This window comes from Frieseomelitta varia, unplaced genomic scaffold (assembly GCF_011392965.1).
Source record: "Frieseomelitta varia isolate USP_RPSP 00005682 unplaced genomic scaffold, Fvar_1.2 scaffold_902, whole genome shotgun sequence".
NCBI lineage: Eukaryota > Metazoa > Arthropoda > Insecta > Hymenoptera > Apidae > Frieseomelitta > Frieseomelitta varia.
In genome coordinates, this window is record NW_025110704.1 from 134539 (window position 1) to 154547 (window position 20009).

The 20009-nt window shown below is 42.5% G+C and overlaps 1 protein-coding gene across 4 annotated transcripts; it reads right to left on the minus strand.

The window, feature by feature from the left end:
- Window positions 1–697: 697 nt before the first annotated feature.
- Window positions 698–17699, minus strand: LOC122537318 (LIM/homeobox protein Awh-like). Of its 4 annotated transcripts, none has more exons than XM_043670399.1 (6): window positions 17408–17699; window positions 9368–9651; window positions 3347–3564; window positions 2812–3057; window positions 2130–2297; window positions 698–1574 (listed from the first exon to the last, which is right to left on the minus strand). In XM_043670399.1, the coding sequence occupies exons 1-6, from the start codon at window positions 17411–17413 to the stop codon at window positions 1468–1470; spliced, it is 1029 nt and encodes a 342-aa protein (XP_043526334.1). In that variant the 5' UTR covers window positions 17414–17699; the 3' UTR covers window positions 698–1467. The 4 variants fall into 4 exon arrangements, with proteins under 4 accessions (XP_043526334.1, XP_043526335.1, XP_043526333.1 ...); XM_043670400.1 differs by having other exon boundaries at window positions 698–1535; window positions 2812–3060; XM_043670398.1 differs by having other exon boundaries at window positions 2812–3060.
- Window positions 17700–20009: the final 2310 nt, after the last annotated feature.

Genomic DNA, 20009 nt, shown 5'->3' on the forward strand with positions numbered 1-20009 from the left:
ATTTTGAAAATAAAATTGTATATAGACGTATCCTGTAGCTTTTGTACATAAATCTGAAGGAAATCGTGCATGAATATTTGATATTGTCCCTTTCCCCTATGCTGTACACACATTACTGCAATATTGTAAACCGTACTGTTAATAATAAAAATGTCTTTTACTGTTAAACACGCATTATTACTTTCAACCCTAATATTTTTTTCTCCCTTCTTTTTTCTACTGAAAAGTGATAATTTTCACCACAAAGATCTAGAGTCTCAAAGTTCAAAAGAGCCTAAAAGGATCCAAGGAAACTCAAAAAAATTGGAGTTCTAAAATTTCAGAATCCGGAGATTCTAAAGTCCCAAAATTACTGAACGACTAAATTTCCAAAACAATTAATGCGAAAGTAACAAAAAGAACTCGAGAACTTAGGACCTAAAAACCCAAGAATCTAAGAAATTAAAAGATCTAGAAAAATGCCAAAGCCTCGAAATTTGAAAATTTGGAGTTCTGAAAATACTGAATTACCAAATTCCTCAATCTCTAAAAATTCCTCATTTCCAACAGACTTCTGTGATCCAAACTAATGACACTTTCAAACACACACTCTCACAAAGCGGGAAATTGACGATGGAAACGAATAAATATGTGCAACATTTTATATTGTGTCTGTGTGTGTATATATATGTATATATACACTTAGTTTACAATATTTACATCACAGTACATGTATATTAAATAATAATCCTCTTACAATTACACAATTAATTACCTAAACACTGTAAAAGATACTTTCATTCGGAACATTGCTTTCTGATGTTCCCCGAGGTATCAGACAACTCGTGTCTCCACAAGGTCCCGGGGACACCGGACGACTCGAATTTCTCCTTTATACTAATCATATCTATATTCGATCTTATACGTTTCGTGTTAAAACGCCTAGCCTGATTACATCAGGTGATTCCACGGAACAATCTAACCGAGGACAACTACTTCTCACATTCTGTTCTCTCCAAAAAAAGAAGGAAAAATTACATTTATCGCTTCTTTTAGGACCGTGAAGGATATTCGTTCACCTATCACTCTACGGAAATATTCGCAACTTGTTTCCACGTCAGATGCGCAACATGGAACATCGAGTGTAGCCACTTATTTTTAATAAGCTTAACATCCAGTGCGAGAGAGCTGTGCTGCCATCCAGTCTTAAAAAGTTGTCGTCTCTACGATATTTTTTTCTTTTTTTTTTTCTTTTTTTCTTTTTCTGCCGGTAATCTTATTAGGTTAACAACGATTTCGTGGGCGGATTTTGTATTAAATCATAGAAAACATTCGGTACACATATATACCTATATATAATAATAATAATACGTTTCAGCAACGCGAGTAAACTGTCGGAAAGGAACGACGCGTAGAAAGAAAGAGAAAGGAAAGATCTTAAGATTAAATAAAGAATTATTTACAATGTACGGCTAAATCCAGCGGCGATTAAACCTCGTTCGGCATCGACAACATCATCGAGTCTTGCGAGAGTTCGTCCATCGATTGTTCCGAGCCTGAAGACAGAGTGGACGGTGTTGCGATAGAGAGTAGACCTTTTCAAAGCAAAACTTTGTATCGTCCATTGGCATGTGGCAAAAATTTCAATCACTTGCGTTAAGTTTTGAATTTTAAAGATTATTTCATAGTGAATTAGGAAATGTATTAACCCGTTGCCGTTTGTTCTACGTTTGATAATATCGAGTGAAAATTTATTTTGAAATTTGAACTCATCATCGAATAATTTACTGCTGGATTTGAATGTTAAAAATAGTTGGATAACGAAATTAATATTAAAATTTAAGTAACTCTGACTGAAATTTATCATTTTCAAATTTAAATATCAAACGTCGAATGTTAATCCTGAATTCAATCTTGAAAGCTTGACAAATTTCGCTAATAATTCAAAAATTTGAACAGCAAAGAGTTAACCAGTTTTTTTATTATTAAAACATTCCCAAAAAGAATCTTCTATACTTTTACTATGATTTTAATAATTCGATTAAAAAAAATATTGAAAATACTCTGTGAAGATTGCTATACTGAAAGAGAACCAACGATTCATGCGACAGATTTTCTAAACATGCAGACCAAATTTCTGAAATTCTCACCATGATTATGATAAAGGGATGGCGTTGGACTCTTGCACGTAGCCGGACTTAGTTGCGGCGGTTGTTGGCCATGATGATGTTGCTGTTGAAACGAATACGTCAGATGTAAATTGATGTGTCGACTGAAATCGCCCGTGGACGCGGTAGAATTCGGTGGTGATTGATGAACTGCAACAGCAAACGACGTTTCTTTCACTTTAGACTACGATGATCTTTTGGTATTCTGAATATGGTGATCCACGTACGATCGTGTATAAAGATATTTAACTTTTAAAAGCAGAACTTCCGAGCCTGTCTTTTTATTTTTTTATTTTTTTTTTTTTTCATTTTATGAAGATATTTGGCACTGACTAAAATAACAGAACGAAATACTAGAATTGTTCTGGAACAATAGACTAAATTAATATTTTTATAAATGTACTACAGAACAGAAACGAAGTTGAGACGAGAGATTTTAGAATATAAACTTGCGATTCGATACAATTCCAAATACGTCTCTAAAATTTCGAATTTGTTTGTTCCCCAAATGATACGGCACCAACGAAATAAACGCAAGAAAGAAAGAAAAAAAAAAAAAAGAAAATGGAGAAAGGAAAAAGAAAAGAATAGAAATTTCGCTTTGTGACTAAAGAGCTCTAAACCGGACAGATATCGGTGAAAGAAAGACAAACGCAAGAAGTACCATGTTGCCCTTTCATTTTGCCCGTGTGCAGATGCTTCTTCTGCCTTGCCCTAGAATTCTGGAACCAAACCTGCGTAACTCTTTTGCTGAGTCCGGTTACATGCGCTATCCTCTCGAGGTCTTGGCCATCGGGATTGCTGTCCAGTTGGAAATTCGCTTGGAGAACGGAGAGCTGTTCCTCCGTGAACGTGGTTCGCACTCTCTTCGCCTTGTTACCGCTCTTGTGCCCGCTCTCCGAGTCACCGCCTTCTGCGAAAGTACCAATTAGACGCTATTCCACCTTTCCTCGCGCTCTCAATCTTTCCCTTCATCTTTGCATTTCGAGACTTTGTTTCCCTAATATTTCAGAGTATGAAGTTGCATAGTGACTGCCAAAATTATTGAGCTACGGAGTAACTAAAATTACAAATACGTAATCATTTTGTAGACTACAAATATCTAAAATATCTATCACTGTATGTATAGGAAGAATTTCATTTTGGCAACCACCATGTATTGGTCGTGGTAATATAATGAAATGTCTGCATAGTCTCACCATCGGAAGAAGTGTTGTTGCCTTCGACGACGTCCAAGTAGTGAGCTTTGCAGAGCAGTCTGGCGTCTAAGAGAGCGAATTGTTCGCCAGTGGAAAGTTGACGAGAACAGGCGTCACAGGCGAAACAGGCCAGGTGATACACCCTCTCTCTGGCTCTTCTTACCCAATCACCAGCACCCACGCTTCGGCCACACTTGGCACATTTCGCTCCGAAAGTCCTAGATAAGGATTACTTCGGTTAATTGTATTCCTTATTCCAATTCTACGATAATAAGTAAAGCTCCGCGCTTTTCAACTTTGTATTTTAAATAAAAATCGATCCGAGAAAAGTTCCTTCTTCTCTATTAAATTTATTTATATAACGCAGCTCGAGAAGAATAAGCGAAGAACGTGGAATTTTTCTATGAGAAAAGAGAGAGAGAGAGAGAGAGAGATCGAGGTGAATAACGAGGCGGTGGCATGCCGGGAAATGCGAAGCGGTCGTAAAGAATTCGCAGGCACGCAGCACGCGGCCACCTGCGGCAATGGCGCCAATAAATTCAACGATGGGTAGCTCCGCTTCTCAGCGATTTAACTTCCTCCGATTCTAACGAACGCGTTCCCTGCCAACCGCTAAAGAAAACATTTCCCGTCAATGATACCTCCACCTCTGGTGTTCCAGCTCGCGTGTTCCAACGTTCAGCTGTCGATAATGCGCTCTTCGTCGGAAAAATCGCTAGTCCTGAATTTCCTGAACGATCAACTTCGTCCAGAGAAGAGTTGAGGGAAGAATTATAACGTTCATTAATATCACTGTCAATGTTGCCATGGATTTTTACGCTAGATAAAACTTTTATCATTCCAGTGATAAAAATATCGTTACATTTTACAAGTAAAAGTATCGTGTGAAATTGTTTCGCGTTTGATATTTCATATGTTCTTCTGCAATCAAATTAATGCAATATTCTGCGTTCAAATTACAAACTCGAACAGACTGCGAACTAACACAAGGAAGAAACGTTTGAATTAACAGTGTTTTCAATTATTACGTCCATTTGCCATTCGGCAAAAATTCCACCCCCTGCTCGCTCCTCGATCCACACCTCTTCTCTCGTTCTCTATCTGTTCTCCGGCCCTTCGTTCTTATCTCGCGCGGCTCTCTCGTTTCTCCTTTTTACGCTTCCTCCCTTTATTTATTACTCCTTTTTTCAGCACGGTGCGCGCTGCGACGCGGCGAGCGCGCGCGAGTTTACATACACGCAAACATACTCCCGGATGGTCGGAGCTCGCGCTTCGGGGTGCACGGCGTAGTCATTTATTTGTCACCGGGCCGACCGGTACTCCAGGCTGGCTTGTTCCAGGTAAACGTGCGTTCGTGCGCGACGCGTTATCTAAGACCGTTCCTGCCGAGTGCTCCGCCGCTCTTCCATGTACGAATTATTTCTGCGGAGCGGCCATTGCCGATGCCCGCGAACCATTGATAATCCCGACTCGCAACCGTGCGAAATCGTACGCCGCTCGACGATTTTTTTTATTTATTTATTTATTTTTTTTTTTTTTTTGCCAACTCTCCACGACCGATCTTACGCTTCGCGTATGATAATTTCGCGTCTTGTTGGAATGTTCGATAATGGTAAACACGCGCGATCCGCTTGAAATTATTTCGTTCGGACGGAATGTTTTAACGTAGGGCGTAGTTTGAGGTGGACTTAGTTAATTGAATCGGATCGCTGCTAGTTCCGTTTTGCAAGCGACTATCGAAAAATAGATTGATGCGGTGTTCAAGAAGAGACAGACACGAGTGAAAGGCGTAACAAGTAAAGGCGTAAGGTAAATGTGAAAAAGATGGAAGAAAATTGTAGAAAGCGCGTTGCGAAGAAAGGCACGGAACAACAGAAGAAAGCGGTCGAGAGAAGAGAAATCTCTCTTCTTGGAAAGCAATCTTTTATGGTGTGCATCTCTCGACTCTTCCACTCATGTCCAAATACTCTCTTACTTTTACGATTTCTTCCTACAATGGTCATCTTCATTCATCGTCTTTCATTTTAATTCGAAGTATATAACTTGCTATTGGAGAAACGAATGTGCCAGAAGTAGAAGAAAGAAACATCACTGTGCTGGTTTCATTTATAACGAATTGCCATTATTGCACATTCATACTCCTCCGTGGCTACCAAACTCGATCGACCATCGTTTCTCGCCGGATCCATTTCTATTCCGGAAAAGTTTCTTTAAAATTACCAACCGGACAAACACCTCCGCTACATTTCCGTCTCTTCGCGTACTCGCTACCATTCGTAATTCATCTCCATTAGCATCTCTACACTCGTGGAGCCTAAGCGTGCAAATATCTGCTCGCTCTCGCTCTCTTAATCCCACGAATAGCAACATCGTTCGACACACACACACGCGCACACACACTCGTAGCCTACCAGTTGGTCTCGTCCGGCATTCACTACACTTACTCGTTACTTTCTCTGTAACGAAATAAGGTGGTGGGGCCACCGGGGTAGTCGCGTGGCCCCATAAGATATCCCCGCGAGAAGAGGGACCGAGAAGCGACTGCACCGCGAACACAGACCGTATAAACAGGGCCTAGGCTCCGCTCCGGAGGAACCGGACGAGGAATCGGGATGCACTTTCCGTGTTCATGAATATGATAATGGGCTAATGGCCGCTAGTCGTTGTTTAATTACCGGTCGTGGCGCACACTAGCGACCACACCGGACACACCGGACCCCGCTTGCTGCTTGTCGTTAAGCCCCGAGGACGTTCCGGCGGGTTGTTGGCTCACCCGGTGCACCCGTAACACCCACCTTTCCAGCCATTCATCCGGGGCCGTGCGTGCGTGTGTCGTGTCGCATGCTCGTGTCTTGCACGCTACACGGCTACCGTTTACACCACGGGGCCTAGCTTCTTCCCCTGTGGTTGAGAAAAAGTCCCCTCTGCCTCGCTCCGCCTCGTAGCTAGTTGGCTACGTGGTACCAGCGGCCTTTCGAGAGAGAGGATGTTGAACGGCGAACGGGGAAAAACGAGCAACACGAACTCGCGTGAGGATTTCGTTGTCGACATTCGCTGCACCGTTTCGTTTTTAGGATTGTATATATCCGGCGAACGGCCGGAGAGATGGTGACTAGTGAAAGGGTGGCTAGGCTGTTGGAGTTTAATTAGCGGACCGTGGAAGTTTGCGAAGTTTCGTGAAGCTGAAGAAATTAGAAGAGAGAAAAGAAAAAAATATTCGCTCCGCTTCGTTTAAATTATCGTCTTACTACGGATATTTTTCGTAACAACGGTTTCTGTTTTAAACGGATCAACGCATCTGACAATTTCTCCATACGTGACGGACGAGCTATTGAATACGAATCAGCGTGATCATGCTTGAATCAAAAAGTCTTCCCTTTGAATTCTTCAAAATCCACACGTACGACTTTCTAACGTAACGTCGTCTCGTCAGCTCCTGCGATTTAATAGGAAAGAAGAAGAAGAAGAACGTGCATTTGCAATGCACAACGACGAACATCTGAAAGACGAGAGAAAGAAGGCGCTTTAATCCTATTGTCTCTCGGCGAAGCACTAATTCGTTCGTGCTTTGTAACAGCAACTCGTCTCGCCCACGCCCATCTCTCTAGGAAGGGATTTGAATTTTGAGCGGGCGATTGTCAGTTTTCTTTTGTGATAAACCGATGCAGATCCTATCCTGACGAGATGCATTCCACTCGGAAACACCGTAAATTAATCCCTTCTTACAGAATCACCCGTTGTTTTTTCTCTTCGTCGAGGATTAAATTCCATTATCAAAAAAAAAAAAAAAAAAAAAAAAAAAAAAAAAAAAAAAATAAAAAAAAAAAAAAAAAAATACAAAAAAAGAAAAAATACTTGAAATATTCAAAGTAGAGACGAGAAATAAATGAATGAATGAATGAATGAAAAAGAAAGAAACGAGAAAAATGGTAAAGAGTTTCGGCAAGAAAGAGTCGGCATTCCCTTGTGATGAACAGTTGTTGGACGTTTTTCGTGGCGCGTCTGTCTTTCCGAGGGTCAAAGTCGCGCGTGTATGCGGGAGGTCCCGAGGAATCTGCCGCGTAATTTTTTTCGACTGACGCTTTTCGCCTCGTAATGCTGGCTTACGATGACCCAGTCGGCAGGATCCACGACCCGTAGACACGTCGACAACCGACGCGGGAAGAGACCAAGCCACTATTTTCGATTTACGCTCCGCACGCCGTGATAAATGATCGGAAACTGTACCGCGGCTCCTTCGACAATCGAGGACACCGTCTCTGCCTTCGAGATCCCTTCGTTCACGATTCGTCATTCAAGTGTTGATACAATGTGACCTAATTAATACTCCATTGATATAATACGCGATCGCTGGTCTTTCCATAAATAGGTGTTGCATCGATCAGTAAATAATTTCAGAGCAAACGATTATTGGACAGATCACAACTTTGTAGAATTATAGAAAATATCTAACGATACTAGTCTAAAGTCTAGTTACTGACAACTCTTCTCTTCTAATAATTGTAGGAGAATGAGAATTGAAGAAAAAAAAAAAAAAGAATCGCAGTACGGTAATAAACGACGCGCAATGGATTCACTTTATCGTTTCTCATTTCCTTTCTTCGGAGGATTTACATTGATTTCCGCGTTCGATAATATAGACAGCGATACCGGTCGCTCGTCACGATCGGATATCACGATATGTACCCACTGTGGTTTAGACAGGCCACGGTGCAATAGCCAGGTGACCGAAGCCAGCCAGTTGATTGACACGTGGATAAACACGTTGAAGAAAGCGTTCGATTCGAATTCTTTCGCGAACAATCGGCCAGTCACTGCCGAGCTTCTTTTTCGTTTCTTGGCCATCCTACGAAAATATTCGAAACAAACCGCCCTCGATACCGCTACAACGTGTCTTTACGCTGTGTAAGTAAATAGGGGGAGACTAATTGAATTTTTCTTGAACGAAACCGTGCGACAGGTACCGCTCTTTTCTAAGGATTTTCAAAGAATTTCCTGTTACTTTCTCTGTTACTTTCCAACTGAATGAGATACGACAGAATTTTTCATATCGCAGAACCGAAACGTAGTAAATTTCAATGAAAGCACGGTAAAAAATTCGCAGCGAACCGTCGATAAATTCCAACTTAGCAATCGGCGCAACAACTTAATTCACACCCAATAAAATCTCAGCTAATGTATAGAAACGTTAACGTTGACTTGCAATCAGCGATCGATCGGTAAAGTCATTTTCGCGATTGTCGCGAAGGCGAGACTTCTAGCCGGGGGATCGATTGAGAACTCTCCTCAACGCTGCCAACGTTGCAATTGTTATTTATTGCACTGATAATGCAAACACGGCACGCCAATTTTTCCACCACGGTTTATTATTCTACCGATAGATCAACACGCATTTGAATGTTACACATAACAGACCGCCCGTTTACTTTCTCGTTTGCCCGTTATCGCAATAATTGAATCTCCCTCGATCCGCTAAATTGCGGCTACACGGAAACGTAGATCTTTGACGACGAGGTGGCAATTACGAGCCGCGATTTATCGTTTCGTGGTATGTCGTTTTGCTTCCACGGCAGCCACGTACCAAAGTGTTGTAGCTATTCGCCTGATAAAATTTGATATCTTTATTGTCCAATCGAACGCGCGACAGAATTTTTGTTTTTTTCGAACGTGAGAGCGTTTCTGGCTACTGGAATTCGTTTGTAGTCTGTCATATCTAACTATCTCTGTCTGTCTACGAGAGTTTTATCAGAACTCCACTCCGCAGAGATGGTGTATTCTATGCCAAGATTGAACGCTATATTTACTCTTGCCTCGCGTTAGAAATGATCGTTGTTTTATTAAAAAGGTAAATTATTATCAGACTGCGGATGTTTGTGCAATAATTTTTAATTCTTCTGAACACAGTGATTGAAAGAGACGTTTAATTTCCTGAAAAAGTGCACGAACCTCCGCAGTCTGTGTGTTAAATTAGGCATTTGTTGAAGTACGGAACTGGCCGAGTGAATTAATTTCTCAACTTACAGAGCGTAGTCGTGCCTGCAGTAAAGTCTCATGCCTTTGAGGAAGCAGGAATGCTGGTCGTGTAGAGGCCTGGCACAAGCACAACACCTCAAGCACCGCGAGTGCCAAGTTCGACCGCCGACGCAGAGGACAGTGCGCTCGCGGACGCGTTCTCCACAGCCGCCGCACTCCATCACGCTTGGCGACATTTCCGGCCCTATCAGACCGCTGGTGTTTTCGCCTGCCGCGAGATTCGGACCAGTGCCCTCGCACACGCCGTTGCTCGCCATATCTTCCACTTCTGTCTGCAATCATTTCATCATCGAAAATGTTGTATAGATCTCAATGGAAACGAAAATAAGTTTGAAATTAAATTTAAATGGAAAGAAAAATATTTGTTACGTTAAGAAATAGAAACTCTGTAGACAAGGATTGTTAATTCAAGGGGTGAGGAGACCAAGTGTCACAATCGGAATATATAAAATGTTTTCAACGCGAAAGATTCTGAAGCGTGGAAGGGAGGAAAGGATACACGAACAGAGGGGGGTCGCAGCAAACTGCATTGAAACAGATTGATCGAGGCACACGCATCCATCAAACGCGCCATAGCTTTCGTGACAAGAACATCCGATAGTTCGGTTTGTGGATAGTTGAATTTCGTACGGGGTAGGGTGACACAATATACCGTTCGCGGTATAAAAGTTAACAGGGGAATAGTTGACTTCGTTACGGCATTGCTAATCTTTTTTTCCTACGTGTCGAACGATCGCGCGAGGCGTGAAGGCTAACCGACGGTTCGTTCTTTCTTTCAAAAATGGACAAAACTTACGATAAAACGCGTGATGATCCTAGGTACAAGCAAACAAACTCTGCTACTTGTCATTAAAAATATACGCGATACGCTTTAATCGTCGATAATTTCGCCAATTCTCCGTTTACCAAACTCTCGCGCAGTTTGGCTCGGCAGCTGGTCAAGCGAAAAGGTGCACCCTGCAGCGAAGCGTTACACCGTTGCCAACATAACCACCGATCTTCGGAAGGTGATCACGAACCCTCTGCCCTCGTGAAGTCTCGACGTTCCCTTTCAACGTGGCGACGTGCCCTCGTGCGTGTACAGATCGGTTATTGTGTGGTACACGCAAGTTCTACGAGCACCGGTGTAATATATGTGGCCAGCCCACTCCGGTATAACATCCCCGTGATGGTTCTGCAGGGGCTGGAATACTTAGGGACGCTCTTAAATGGGCAAACCGTGGCGGCGTCCAGCCGCCTTCCAGCGTCTCTCTCTCATTGTGTCGACGGTCTTGTTACGACTGCTCGTGTCGTACTCACGATTCTATCCGCGATACAAAATGCTACGAGCTAAATGATTTTTCAACGAGCGGGGCGTGCCGTGTAAATAAACTTACGTACGAGGGGTCGTGGAGGGTTTGAGCTGCGCGTTTAGTGTATTTCGTAAAGTGATTCTTGAAAGCGTTTTGGGAAAAGTCGCATGTAAATACGATTATCTGCGTCGTTCGTTCGCAGATCGTGCGCCGAAACAATGGTTTTGGCAACGTTAGAGTTACAGGTTTGCTCGCATAAGCGCAACTTAAGAGCAAACCTGATGGCGAGTGGCTCGTTAATCTTTCAGCTTTAGGCCTTTTTCTTCCGTCGTAATAAATCCGCGGCTAAAATATTACTGGCCGTATCGTTTCGACTGGTTCATTCGTGTGTCACGACGACTCCCACACCCACAAGTTAGCGGTTGGCCCGGCAAAGAGAGAGTTATAGGTGACAATAACGAGCCACGGTTGCATGCGAGGCGGGATCGTAAAACGGAGGATTAGACTCCTTTCGGCTATTAGTCTAATATATGCGTCACAATATCAAAAAGCTCGCGAAGGCTTCGTGGCGCGGCGGATTCAAAGGCGTAAAAGCTTCATGCTCATTGAAATTCAACCTCTTCCAAAATTTTACTTTGAATTTTTGCATAAGAATAATTAAATTTATATTCTTTGCAGGAACTATTAAAAATACTGGATTTTTTTTTTAAATTTTTCCAATTTGTAATTATCAGAGCTTCTCTATTTATCTACGATTTTTCAAACTATAGTCTTCCTGTTCTCTCAAACATCACTTCTATATATCTTCAGCTTCCAGAACATCATCGATACTTTCACGCACAATACACAGAATCACACACACACCAAGATCTTTCCACAGTTAGAACGTGCGAACATTTGGTTGGTTATGGTTGGTGGTTAACCATACGTCACAACGGGCTGCACAATGCCGGCGTATGGGAGTTACATAATGCCATTGTAACGTAATACCTGCAAGCCTCGTAGGTGCTACCTCTACACCTATATAACACCTAACGCTCGAGAGAACACGCGTGTTGTAAGGTTTCCGCATGTGGTGCCCATCATGGAGAGGCATAGGGCCAACCCCATGAGCCACGGTGAACCGACATACCCTCCCATTTGTACCTAACCCGGCACGACTATTCTGAATCTTGCTTTCTGCGGTCGCACGGCCTGTCAGGGGCGTGATTTTCGGGGTTTATTATGAGAATGATACTTTTGAAGCTGGCCTTTCTACTAAGGGGCAACAATCCGACGATCGTTGCTCTTTAAATTTCAATTTTTCTCTCCTTTCGGCGTTTCTGCCCGTGGATACGCGGTTCTTCTTAGCTTTTTAACTTAACTTTTTGCACATTTTTAAGTAAATCAGTTGAAATATTCCTTAGAATACTCTAGCTCAATCCTAACTTGGAAATCATCTCTCTAGAACTCTGTTTCAGCTGACCTCCTAATCTAGAAACTGTCAAAAATCCCCAACAACTCTTTCCTCCCTATCTAAAAACGACAATCAAATATTTTCGATTATCCAAAGAGACTCAATATCCGATACATACATACATACATACATACAGTCAAAAAAGGCTCTCTCTTTCTCGCTCTCTCTTTCTCTCTCTCTCTTTCTCTCTCTCTCTCTCTCTCTCAATCTTTCGTAATCCGATCTGTAGACTTAAGCAAAGAATAATCCCGTTTGGTTCGCCTTATTGCCTTATTTACACAAAGGTAGATCGGTGAACGGTTTCGCAGCGAGGCATCGCACATCGGCGTTTGTACACGCCTCTATTGAGAATGGCCATGGGGCCCCCATTCTTGCCTCTCTCGAGTGGTTTCGCTTTCGGTCCCCTCTTGTCGACGACGAGGAAGGCACACACCATCGGAGGGTATGACTTTCAAACTTTGAAAGCCTGTCGACGGGAGGTCCTACGGGGGTCCGGCTACGCGTCGTTTCCTACGGTATTCGCGGCTTCGTGTCACTTTTCGGGCACCGCGACACCGTGGTCCATTGAAATCGATACTTCTTCTTCTCGTTTCCCTTGCGACCGGCCTGTCTGGCTCGATGTCTCCTGGCCAATGTCACTCGACATAGGTAATAACGATAATACTCGTTCCCCCGTGGCCAACAATGGAGAGACTCTGAGGAGCCTTTTTCTTCTTTTTCTTTTCTTTTTTTGATATTTCTTTTTGTCGCTGAATGAAGAGTCGACTTTCGATGGACTTGGATTTCTCTGACTCTCGACTTGATAGTAACTCTTTAATTCCCGACTTGGTAATTAATTGGTAGCTTGTTAAGATTTGTATTCTGAACTTTTGAGGTTGACACTATCGAAGATAACAACTCTTTGAGTTACTCGAGCTCCGATAATTATTATTACCACCCTCTCCGAAAATGACCCATCTCGATTAACCCAATTAATCAAGCATCAAACCAATCCAAAAATCAAAGAGCAACGTTGCAACTTTTAAAATCAAACAGCCGCATCCTTTCCGACCAATCGAAAAACTAAAAAAGGAAAAAAAAAAAGAATAAGAAGAAAGAAAGATCTCGAGGAAGAGGAAAAGATGCGAAGACTTCCTGGTGCGAACAAGAACGATCGTCGTTCCCTTCGGATACCCCGAGAGGGGTTTCTCGGTTCGTTTTCTCTCGCGTCGTCCAGGTGACAAGTTGACAAAGTGGCCGACTACGGAGCATCCTTCTTTCGGCTCGCTCTTTCAAACGATATATATACTCTCTACCCGCTCGAAGTAGAACGAGACAAACGTACACACGCGTGAGAAGAGGGAAAAAGAGAGAGGAGAAGAGAAAGAACGTTTTCCACGGAAAATAATGGACGACCGGGGGTTTTTGTGTGTTTCCAGCGGTTTCTCGAGTGGCGTCCAAAAGGCACGAGCCTCTTCACGCCTTTGTAGAAAAAAAAAAATATCGTCCTCCCCACCGTAAAGACACCGTGACCCAGAGGGTGAAACGATCCCCCGCAGGTATAATACGTCTTCCATGGAAGCCACTCGAAATCTATTTAAATCGCCATCCGATTCCTCGTCCTCGCGCGATCACAATGTAGTACACGTCGGCTTTTCACCATTTCCCTCGCCTTTTCTCTGCCTATTCTACGTGTACAACGCGATTGTGAACGAACGAGGGAACGGTTAGTTTAGTCGCGATTAGCTGGAGTCATTTACTGGATAATAACTAGAAGAGAAAGATTACTGGAGTGTAGTACATGGATTGTAAAATTTCGCTTTGTAAGTGAAAACTGTAGGTCGCCGATCTAAGACTCTTAAGATATCTTTTCGTGGAGTGTGTGTTCTGTCGTACGCTGGTACGTGTAATGGTTATGCTAATCGAGGGAACGATTTTATTTCGCCACGACCGCGCGAAAGAAACGTCGGCCGGTCGATGACAAAGTGTGTATTCCGTGGAATTAAGAGGGAAAAAAATCGACGTGAGAAATAGGGCCGATAATATATCGCGATAGCGTTGTAGAAGCAAAACGAATCGAGCCACACTTCTGGCACTCTATTAATAAAACGCAAACGTATGTTAATGTGACGCGTTTCCTTGGCCACGTCGAATCAATTTATTATCTCGATCCAGAGTTCGCCGTGTCGGTTCCCTTCGCTTCGTTCCTTCCTTCTTTCTTTCTTTCTTTCTTTCTTTCTTTCTTTCGATTTCGACGAGCACATTGACCATGGGAATTATGTGCGCACTTCTTTTTACTTTTCTAGAGAATTTTTCTTATACAATCTCTTCCTTTATTTCACTCCGTTTTTTTTTTTTTAAGCCTAAATTTAGTCCAAGTTCATTCCAAATAATAATAATAACAATAATTCAACTTTAGTAAGAGAAAGAAATTTTAAGACTTCACATATGACTGTAAATATGAAGTATCGGCGAGACAGATTTCTCGTTTGGAAATTTTTTATTACGAAATATATGAATTTGCATAAACAACCGCGATCTGGTCTGTAAACATTTCCTGTTGAAGTCTCTTCTACATGGTACCGTTGGTAGTTCCTCAAACGGTAATGGATTCTAACTGTACAATTCTTTATAATCAAGAATTTTATTCTCGCAAGATTAATGTACCTTCCTGTATAATACACTTCTAAGATTTCTGAAAAATAGTCACGAGTTGATTGTCAACGCGGTAGCACGATTATTTCGATACTTTCTTTCAAAGCTTAAAATAGCCTTCAATATCCTTATGCTACATTAACGAAGAACAAAACTGCAACAAGTTAATCGACCAACAAATATTTTTAGCAAAAACTAAGCACTTTGTCTAGTAGCTATTTTCTCGTTTGATTTATGACATTCTCATCGTGATTTATAATACTATTTTATACCTCTGTGATAATTATACTTAACAACGACGTATCTTTGCCAGCAACATCTGTTCAGTCTTTTTTCCAACGTAGATAAATAAATTTTTTGTAATAAATCCAGTGAATCAATTTCACTCGATTTTTAAAAAATGAAAGTCTGACTCTATACGACAAAAACCAAATGTTTCAAATCGACGATAGATAGCGAAACACCCGTCGAATGAACCGGATCGATAAAACAGAATTAACGCAGATTTGAGAAGATCAAGCAAGATTAATGACAAGAAGAGGCACGCGGTTTTACCAGTGTCTTTCGCGAAACGGATCATCCGGAATTACGATCTACGGGATCGACGACACCTTCCAGTGATTTGGAAGCCAGACTTTGTCGTGTTTCGAAATTCTAACAACCTTTTTTAGGAATGTTTTATTATCTTTCTCAATCCTCTTCTATCTCGTTTTACATTTTGAGCAGTACATTTTACGCATAACGTGTTTTAAAAAAGCTGGTAAACTAACGACAAGATCACATTAATTACAGAAATCAGACAGCAAAAAATGGAGACGAGTAGAACCACAGCTAGACCAACAATGAAATATGTATATGCTATTGAAAATTATCTACAATGGATTGCTACGAGCACGTTCGTTAAACGCTTCTTCTCCTCCGGGAGAGATTAATATAAAACATCATTCTTTAGATCGAAATCTCTGTTCTATTTCTTGAAAAATACTCAATGTTGCTCAAGCGTCCAACCTTTATTTAAAATTGTGGAAAAATGACATCTCCGAGGAAGGAGAATTCTTCTAATTACTACGACGAGCACGACTACCCGAAAACTGAGGAGGAGGAAAGGGAAATACAGAACGAATGCGACGTCCGCCGAGTATTTACCGGATGGATATCTATAAAGTATGCCTACGCAGACACGGGGTGAAATCGTAAATACCAGTGAGATGAGACCACGTCCCACGCGAAGGATCGTACGCGAAACGGACCTTTCAAGATCCGTGCATCGTGAGTACGTGTGTGGTCCAGTAAATTGTCGGCGTAAGGCGCAAAATGGCGCATCAGCCTGATCCCAAGTTATATGGCTGCGTTTTCAGGGGGACGAACAGTACGAATCACGACAGTAAGCGACACGGTAAGAACGCGCACGTGGTTTTTTGCTTCAATGCATCCGTGACATCGCGACCTGTTCCTGTTCCTAGAATCGTGATCTATCATCCATATTTTTACCTTCAGCTTTGTCGTTCCCGAGAGTTCTTTCAGCGAATTGTACAGTGTGTGGATGCCTTTGCATTTACAGTTTACACAATTGGAGTTCGATTATTCTGGTCGTTTCCTATGATTTTTATAGCAGAACTTTTTGTTTAGATATTCATTAGATCTGTTCAATCAGGAACTATGTGACAATTCGTTTCGGCTAGATACGGTTCTACTGGAGATTAAAGATGCAGAAAGCGCATTTGGCAGCTGTGCTAAATTGAGCTAATTCTTTTGGATTTGGACTGAATTGCCTGATACTTTTTTAAATCCAAAGTACTCCTGAATTCTGAGTAAACCTTCAAGAGTAGCAACTTGATTCAAGTAGGAATTATTCTCAGCTATCTATGACTTGGTGATACCAGCCAACGATTAAAAACTTGCAATAATAATAACGTCTCGTACAATTATTCGGTGCAAAGTTCAATCTCATTGAATCTCAAGACTCAAGACGAGGTATTTACGATCGCTCGCAACTGCAGGCTTCTGATTCGTGCCTCGACACGCGTGAATGCGCCGACGACAACGGGGGGAAAAGCGCATCGAATATGCATCGGTAGAAAGCTCGCGTGCAGTCGATCCAGCGATACTCGGCGTACGGCTGCGAGTTAGCAGCAGTGACACGCGATCGACATCGCGACAAGACAATCGCGTCGACCGATCGACCGTAATCCGCCACCTCTATTTCGTTTGCTGCCTGCAACTCCGGACGACCGCGCCTCGCCACACGACGGAAGCAAGCTCACGGTGGCCGGCTTGATCCGGCTCGAGGATTCCCCATACGTTCACACCGTTTCATTTCTTTCTGCTGTCCACCAACGCTCATCAACCTCATCAGGCCGCGACGAATCTAAGGATTTTATGGTCCCGCCGTGGGTGAATCACGCCAAACTGGGAGCTTTGTACGCTGCTTGATTTTCTTTTTTAAGCTTCTATGCTAGACTTCTACTCTAGCCCTCTGACAATATAGGTCAAGAAACTTTGAATTCTCTAACGAACCAGTCAAAGATCTTAGACTGAAACGTTCTACAGCACGTAGGCAAGTCTACAGTTGTGTCTGTGACTGATTATGCTCCCAAGATTCGCCACTGAAACTTCGTTTCACCCCCAAAATACCCTTCGACGTACCTTCATAGCTGTCTCTTGAAACAGATCCGGGCACTTTTTTGATCTTGAACACCTTCGATCTCAGCTCGGATGATCGATCACTGGAGCGTGTTCCGCGATCTCAGATGCATCGCGCAGCACGTCACGATAGTTGAAACGCGTTCACGCGACGCGCAAGCAAGCGATAGCTACGCCCGAGGAGCGCAGCATGGCCCGTGACTCGATGCGCCCGACGTGTAACAACGCAAGTCCCGGCTGAGCTACGGCGGCTCCGCGGCGACTTGCTGCGTGCTATCGTATCGCTAAAATATAGGCGTGGCTTTGATATCCCACTGAGCACGGTTGCTACGATAAATTCGATTGGCGGAGCCACAACCCGCCCAACGAGATGAAAGTGCGCCGACACCACGCGCACAAACGCACACAAGTTTCTCCCTACCACCGGGAACCCGGGATGCTACGGGTTTTTCGATTGGCGGAATGGTTAGCGTGGTAGGAAGAAGGATCATTCTCGAAGATCTTTTTCTGAAGACGGCTCGTAGAGGGTAGCATAATTGTTTGGCGTGTTGGCGATAGGTTACGACGAGAGGCAGCTTTGGTTGGCATGACAGACAAGTTTTCTGGAATCTGGAAAGGAAAGATTTTTGAAAAGTGGAGTTTCGAAGATTGAGTGAAACAAAAAGGATGAAACCGAGAAACGAACTTTTTACACAACTGATCTATAGTAAAATTTCATTTATATATCCCCTCTTCAGGGGGTAGATAGAGAGTTTATATAAATGAAGTTGATTTAGTAGGTGCTCGCCAATTTTTTCCATTATTACAAGGACATTTGAAAAATTGATAAAAATATTCATTTGCGTGGTAGGACAAGCACATTCAACCAGGAAGAAGCTCGATTAATTGGGCATTAACTATAATTTTACTTCAATGAACACGGCTCAGACAAACTGTGAGTTCTATTGCGTTCTATTTTAGATATTTTAGATATTCTATATATCTATATTCTTCTAGCATGCATTTTTGTATTTTTAAATATTCATAAAGAAATTTCCAATTAAAAGCCATCAAAGTACCTATCTCGAACAATTTACGCAAGTACAAAAATGTAAACATCTCGAAAGAAAGTTACGAAATATCAAGAACCTTTGTCGATATGAAAGATACTTGAAAAGGAACTTGTTCATCGCGAATGTAGTAACATTTTCGCATTTTCACGATCGCGAGTGTCGGTATGTGGCGCGTAGATAGTAACTCAGATGCGACGAACATAAATAAATAACAATACGGAGGACTGAGACTACAGACACACGGCTCCGGGCATAACTTCACCCTATACCTAAACTGCCGCGGCGCGTCATTAAAATTATTTATGGGGAAATAAGAATCCGAAGTCTTTAAGTCCACCTCTGGACGAGGTGGAGGGGTTCGCATGGTTTGTATCTCATCCTCGATCCCCTTTAGGTCGGCACCGTCTGTCCAGACTTATGGGTTAGTAGATTAAACTCACACTTCTCGCATGTCTGCATCTAAGTTCGCAGTACGTTCACACTGTAACAGAAAAATACTTCAGCTCACTTATCGTAGACAAGTTGAACATCATTGTATTTATCAATTCCAATTGCGTTAACCCATATGCATCACAATTTAAATTGCACAATAAATCTGTATCAGATTTAATCTGAGACGATTTAACGGGTGTCTGGCTATTTCTGCTAAGATAAAAATATTAGAAAAATTAAAAATTGCCAGAAAATCGAGCGAAAGTTACAATACTATTCGCAAATATAAAATTCTTAGTAGAAAATTTGATCTCTTACAGTCTTCTATTCTACAAATTTAACAAGAAAATCGTCTCATCACGCTAAAATCACCCTCGTGCCGAGATTTCCCAAAAACCGACTCGCGATCTCCACAAACAGACCTGCGGACACCCTAATCTCTCGATTAATCCAATTTACCACGTGCCTCCGTTTATTCACGTGATTGAGGCGAGAGATATTTAGCATATCGATCGTGTAATTATCTTCGAACATAACTCTCTCTCTCTCTCTCTCTCTCGTTCTATCCATGTTGGTTGAGGGGCCAAAGTAGAGTCGGCGTGGCGCACAACGCCAAGATGAAGAGGTAACGCCGTAGGAGGCGAGAAATAAAAAGTAAGAAGCCAGGAGAATTCTCAGCTGGGGGTCATTGCCGGTGCAAGGGGGTTTTCAGTGGTCGCGTTTCACGATCGACCACCTGGCCACATAGTTACACCTTGTAAACGGTCCGGTGTCTACCGATGCTAATAAACAGAAACGGACACGCTCGCGTCCGCCGAGAAAGAGATTAATCGACGCGGATTTGTCACGGACGTTGTTACCAGCGCCTCCTCTGCCTTCCTTCTATCTCAGCTCTCGTGATCTCGACGAGAGCTCTCGACGTTTCGTAATAGTCAGTCCGCCAGTCTATACAGCACCGTGCAAAAAAGAATTTTAACAGCTAATCGAGCAAGGTAAATGTTTCTAGAAGAGCTAGAGAGTTCTATTAAGAGTAAATGAGAGTTTTTTCTGCATGTAAAGAAACGATTGGTTAGCATGAATTTATAGAAATTATTAAGGTAGAAGTGTAGAAGGTCTGAGAC

What these genes read in the sequence shown, in the direction of transcription:
- LOC122537318 (XM_043670398.1), bottom strand. An exon ending in TGCAGGCACGACTACGCTCT is followed by an intron (nt 3,565 to 9,367) that starts GTAAGTTGAGAA and finishes ATCCTTATCTAG; the next exon opens with GACTTTCGGAGCGAAATGTG. An exon ending in CAACAACACTTCTTCCGATG is followed by an intron (nt 3,061 to 3,346) that starts GTGAGACTATGC and finishes GTACTTTCGCAG; the next exon opens with AAGGCGGTGACTCGGAGAGC.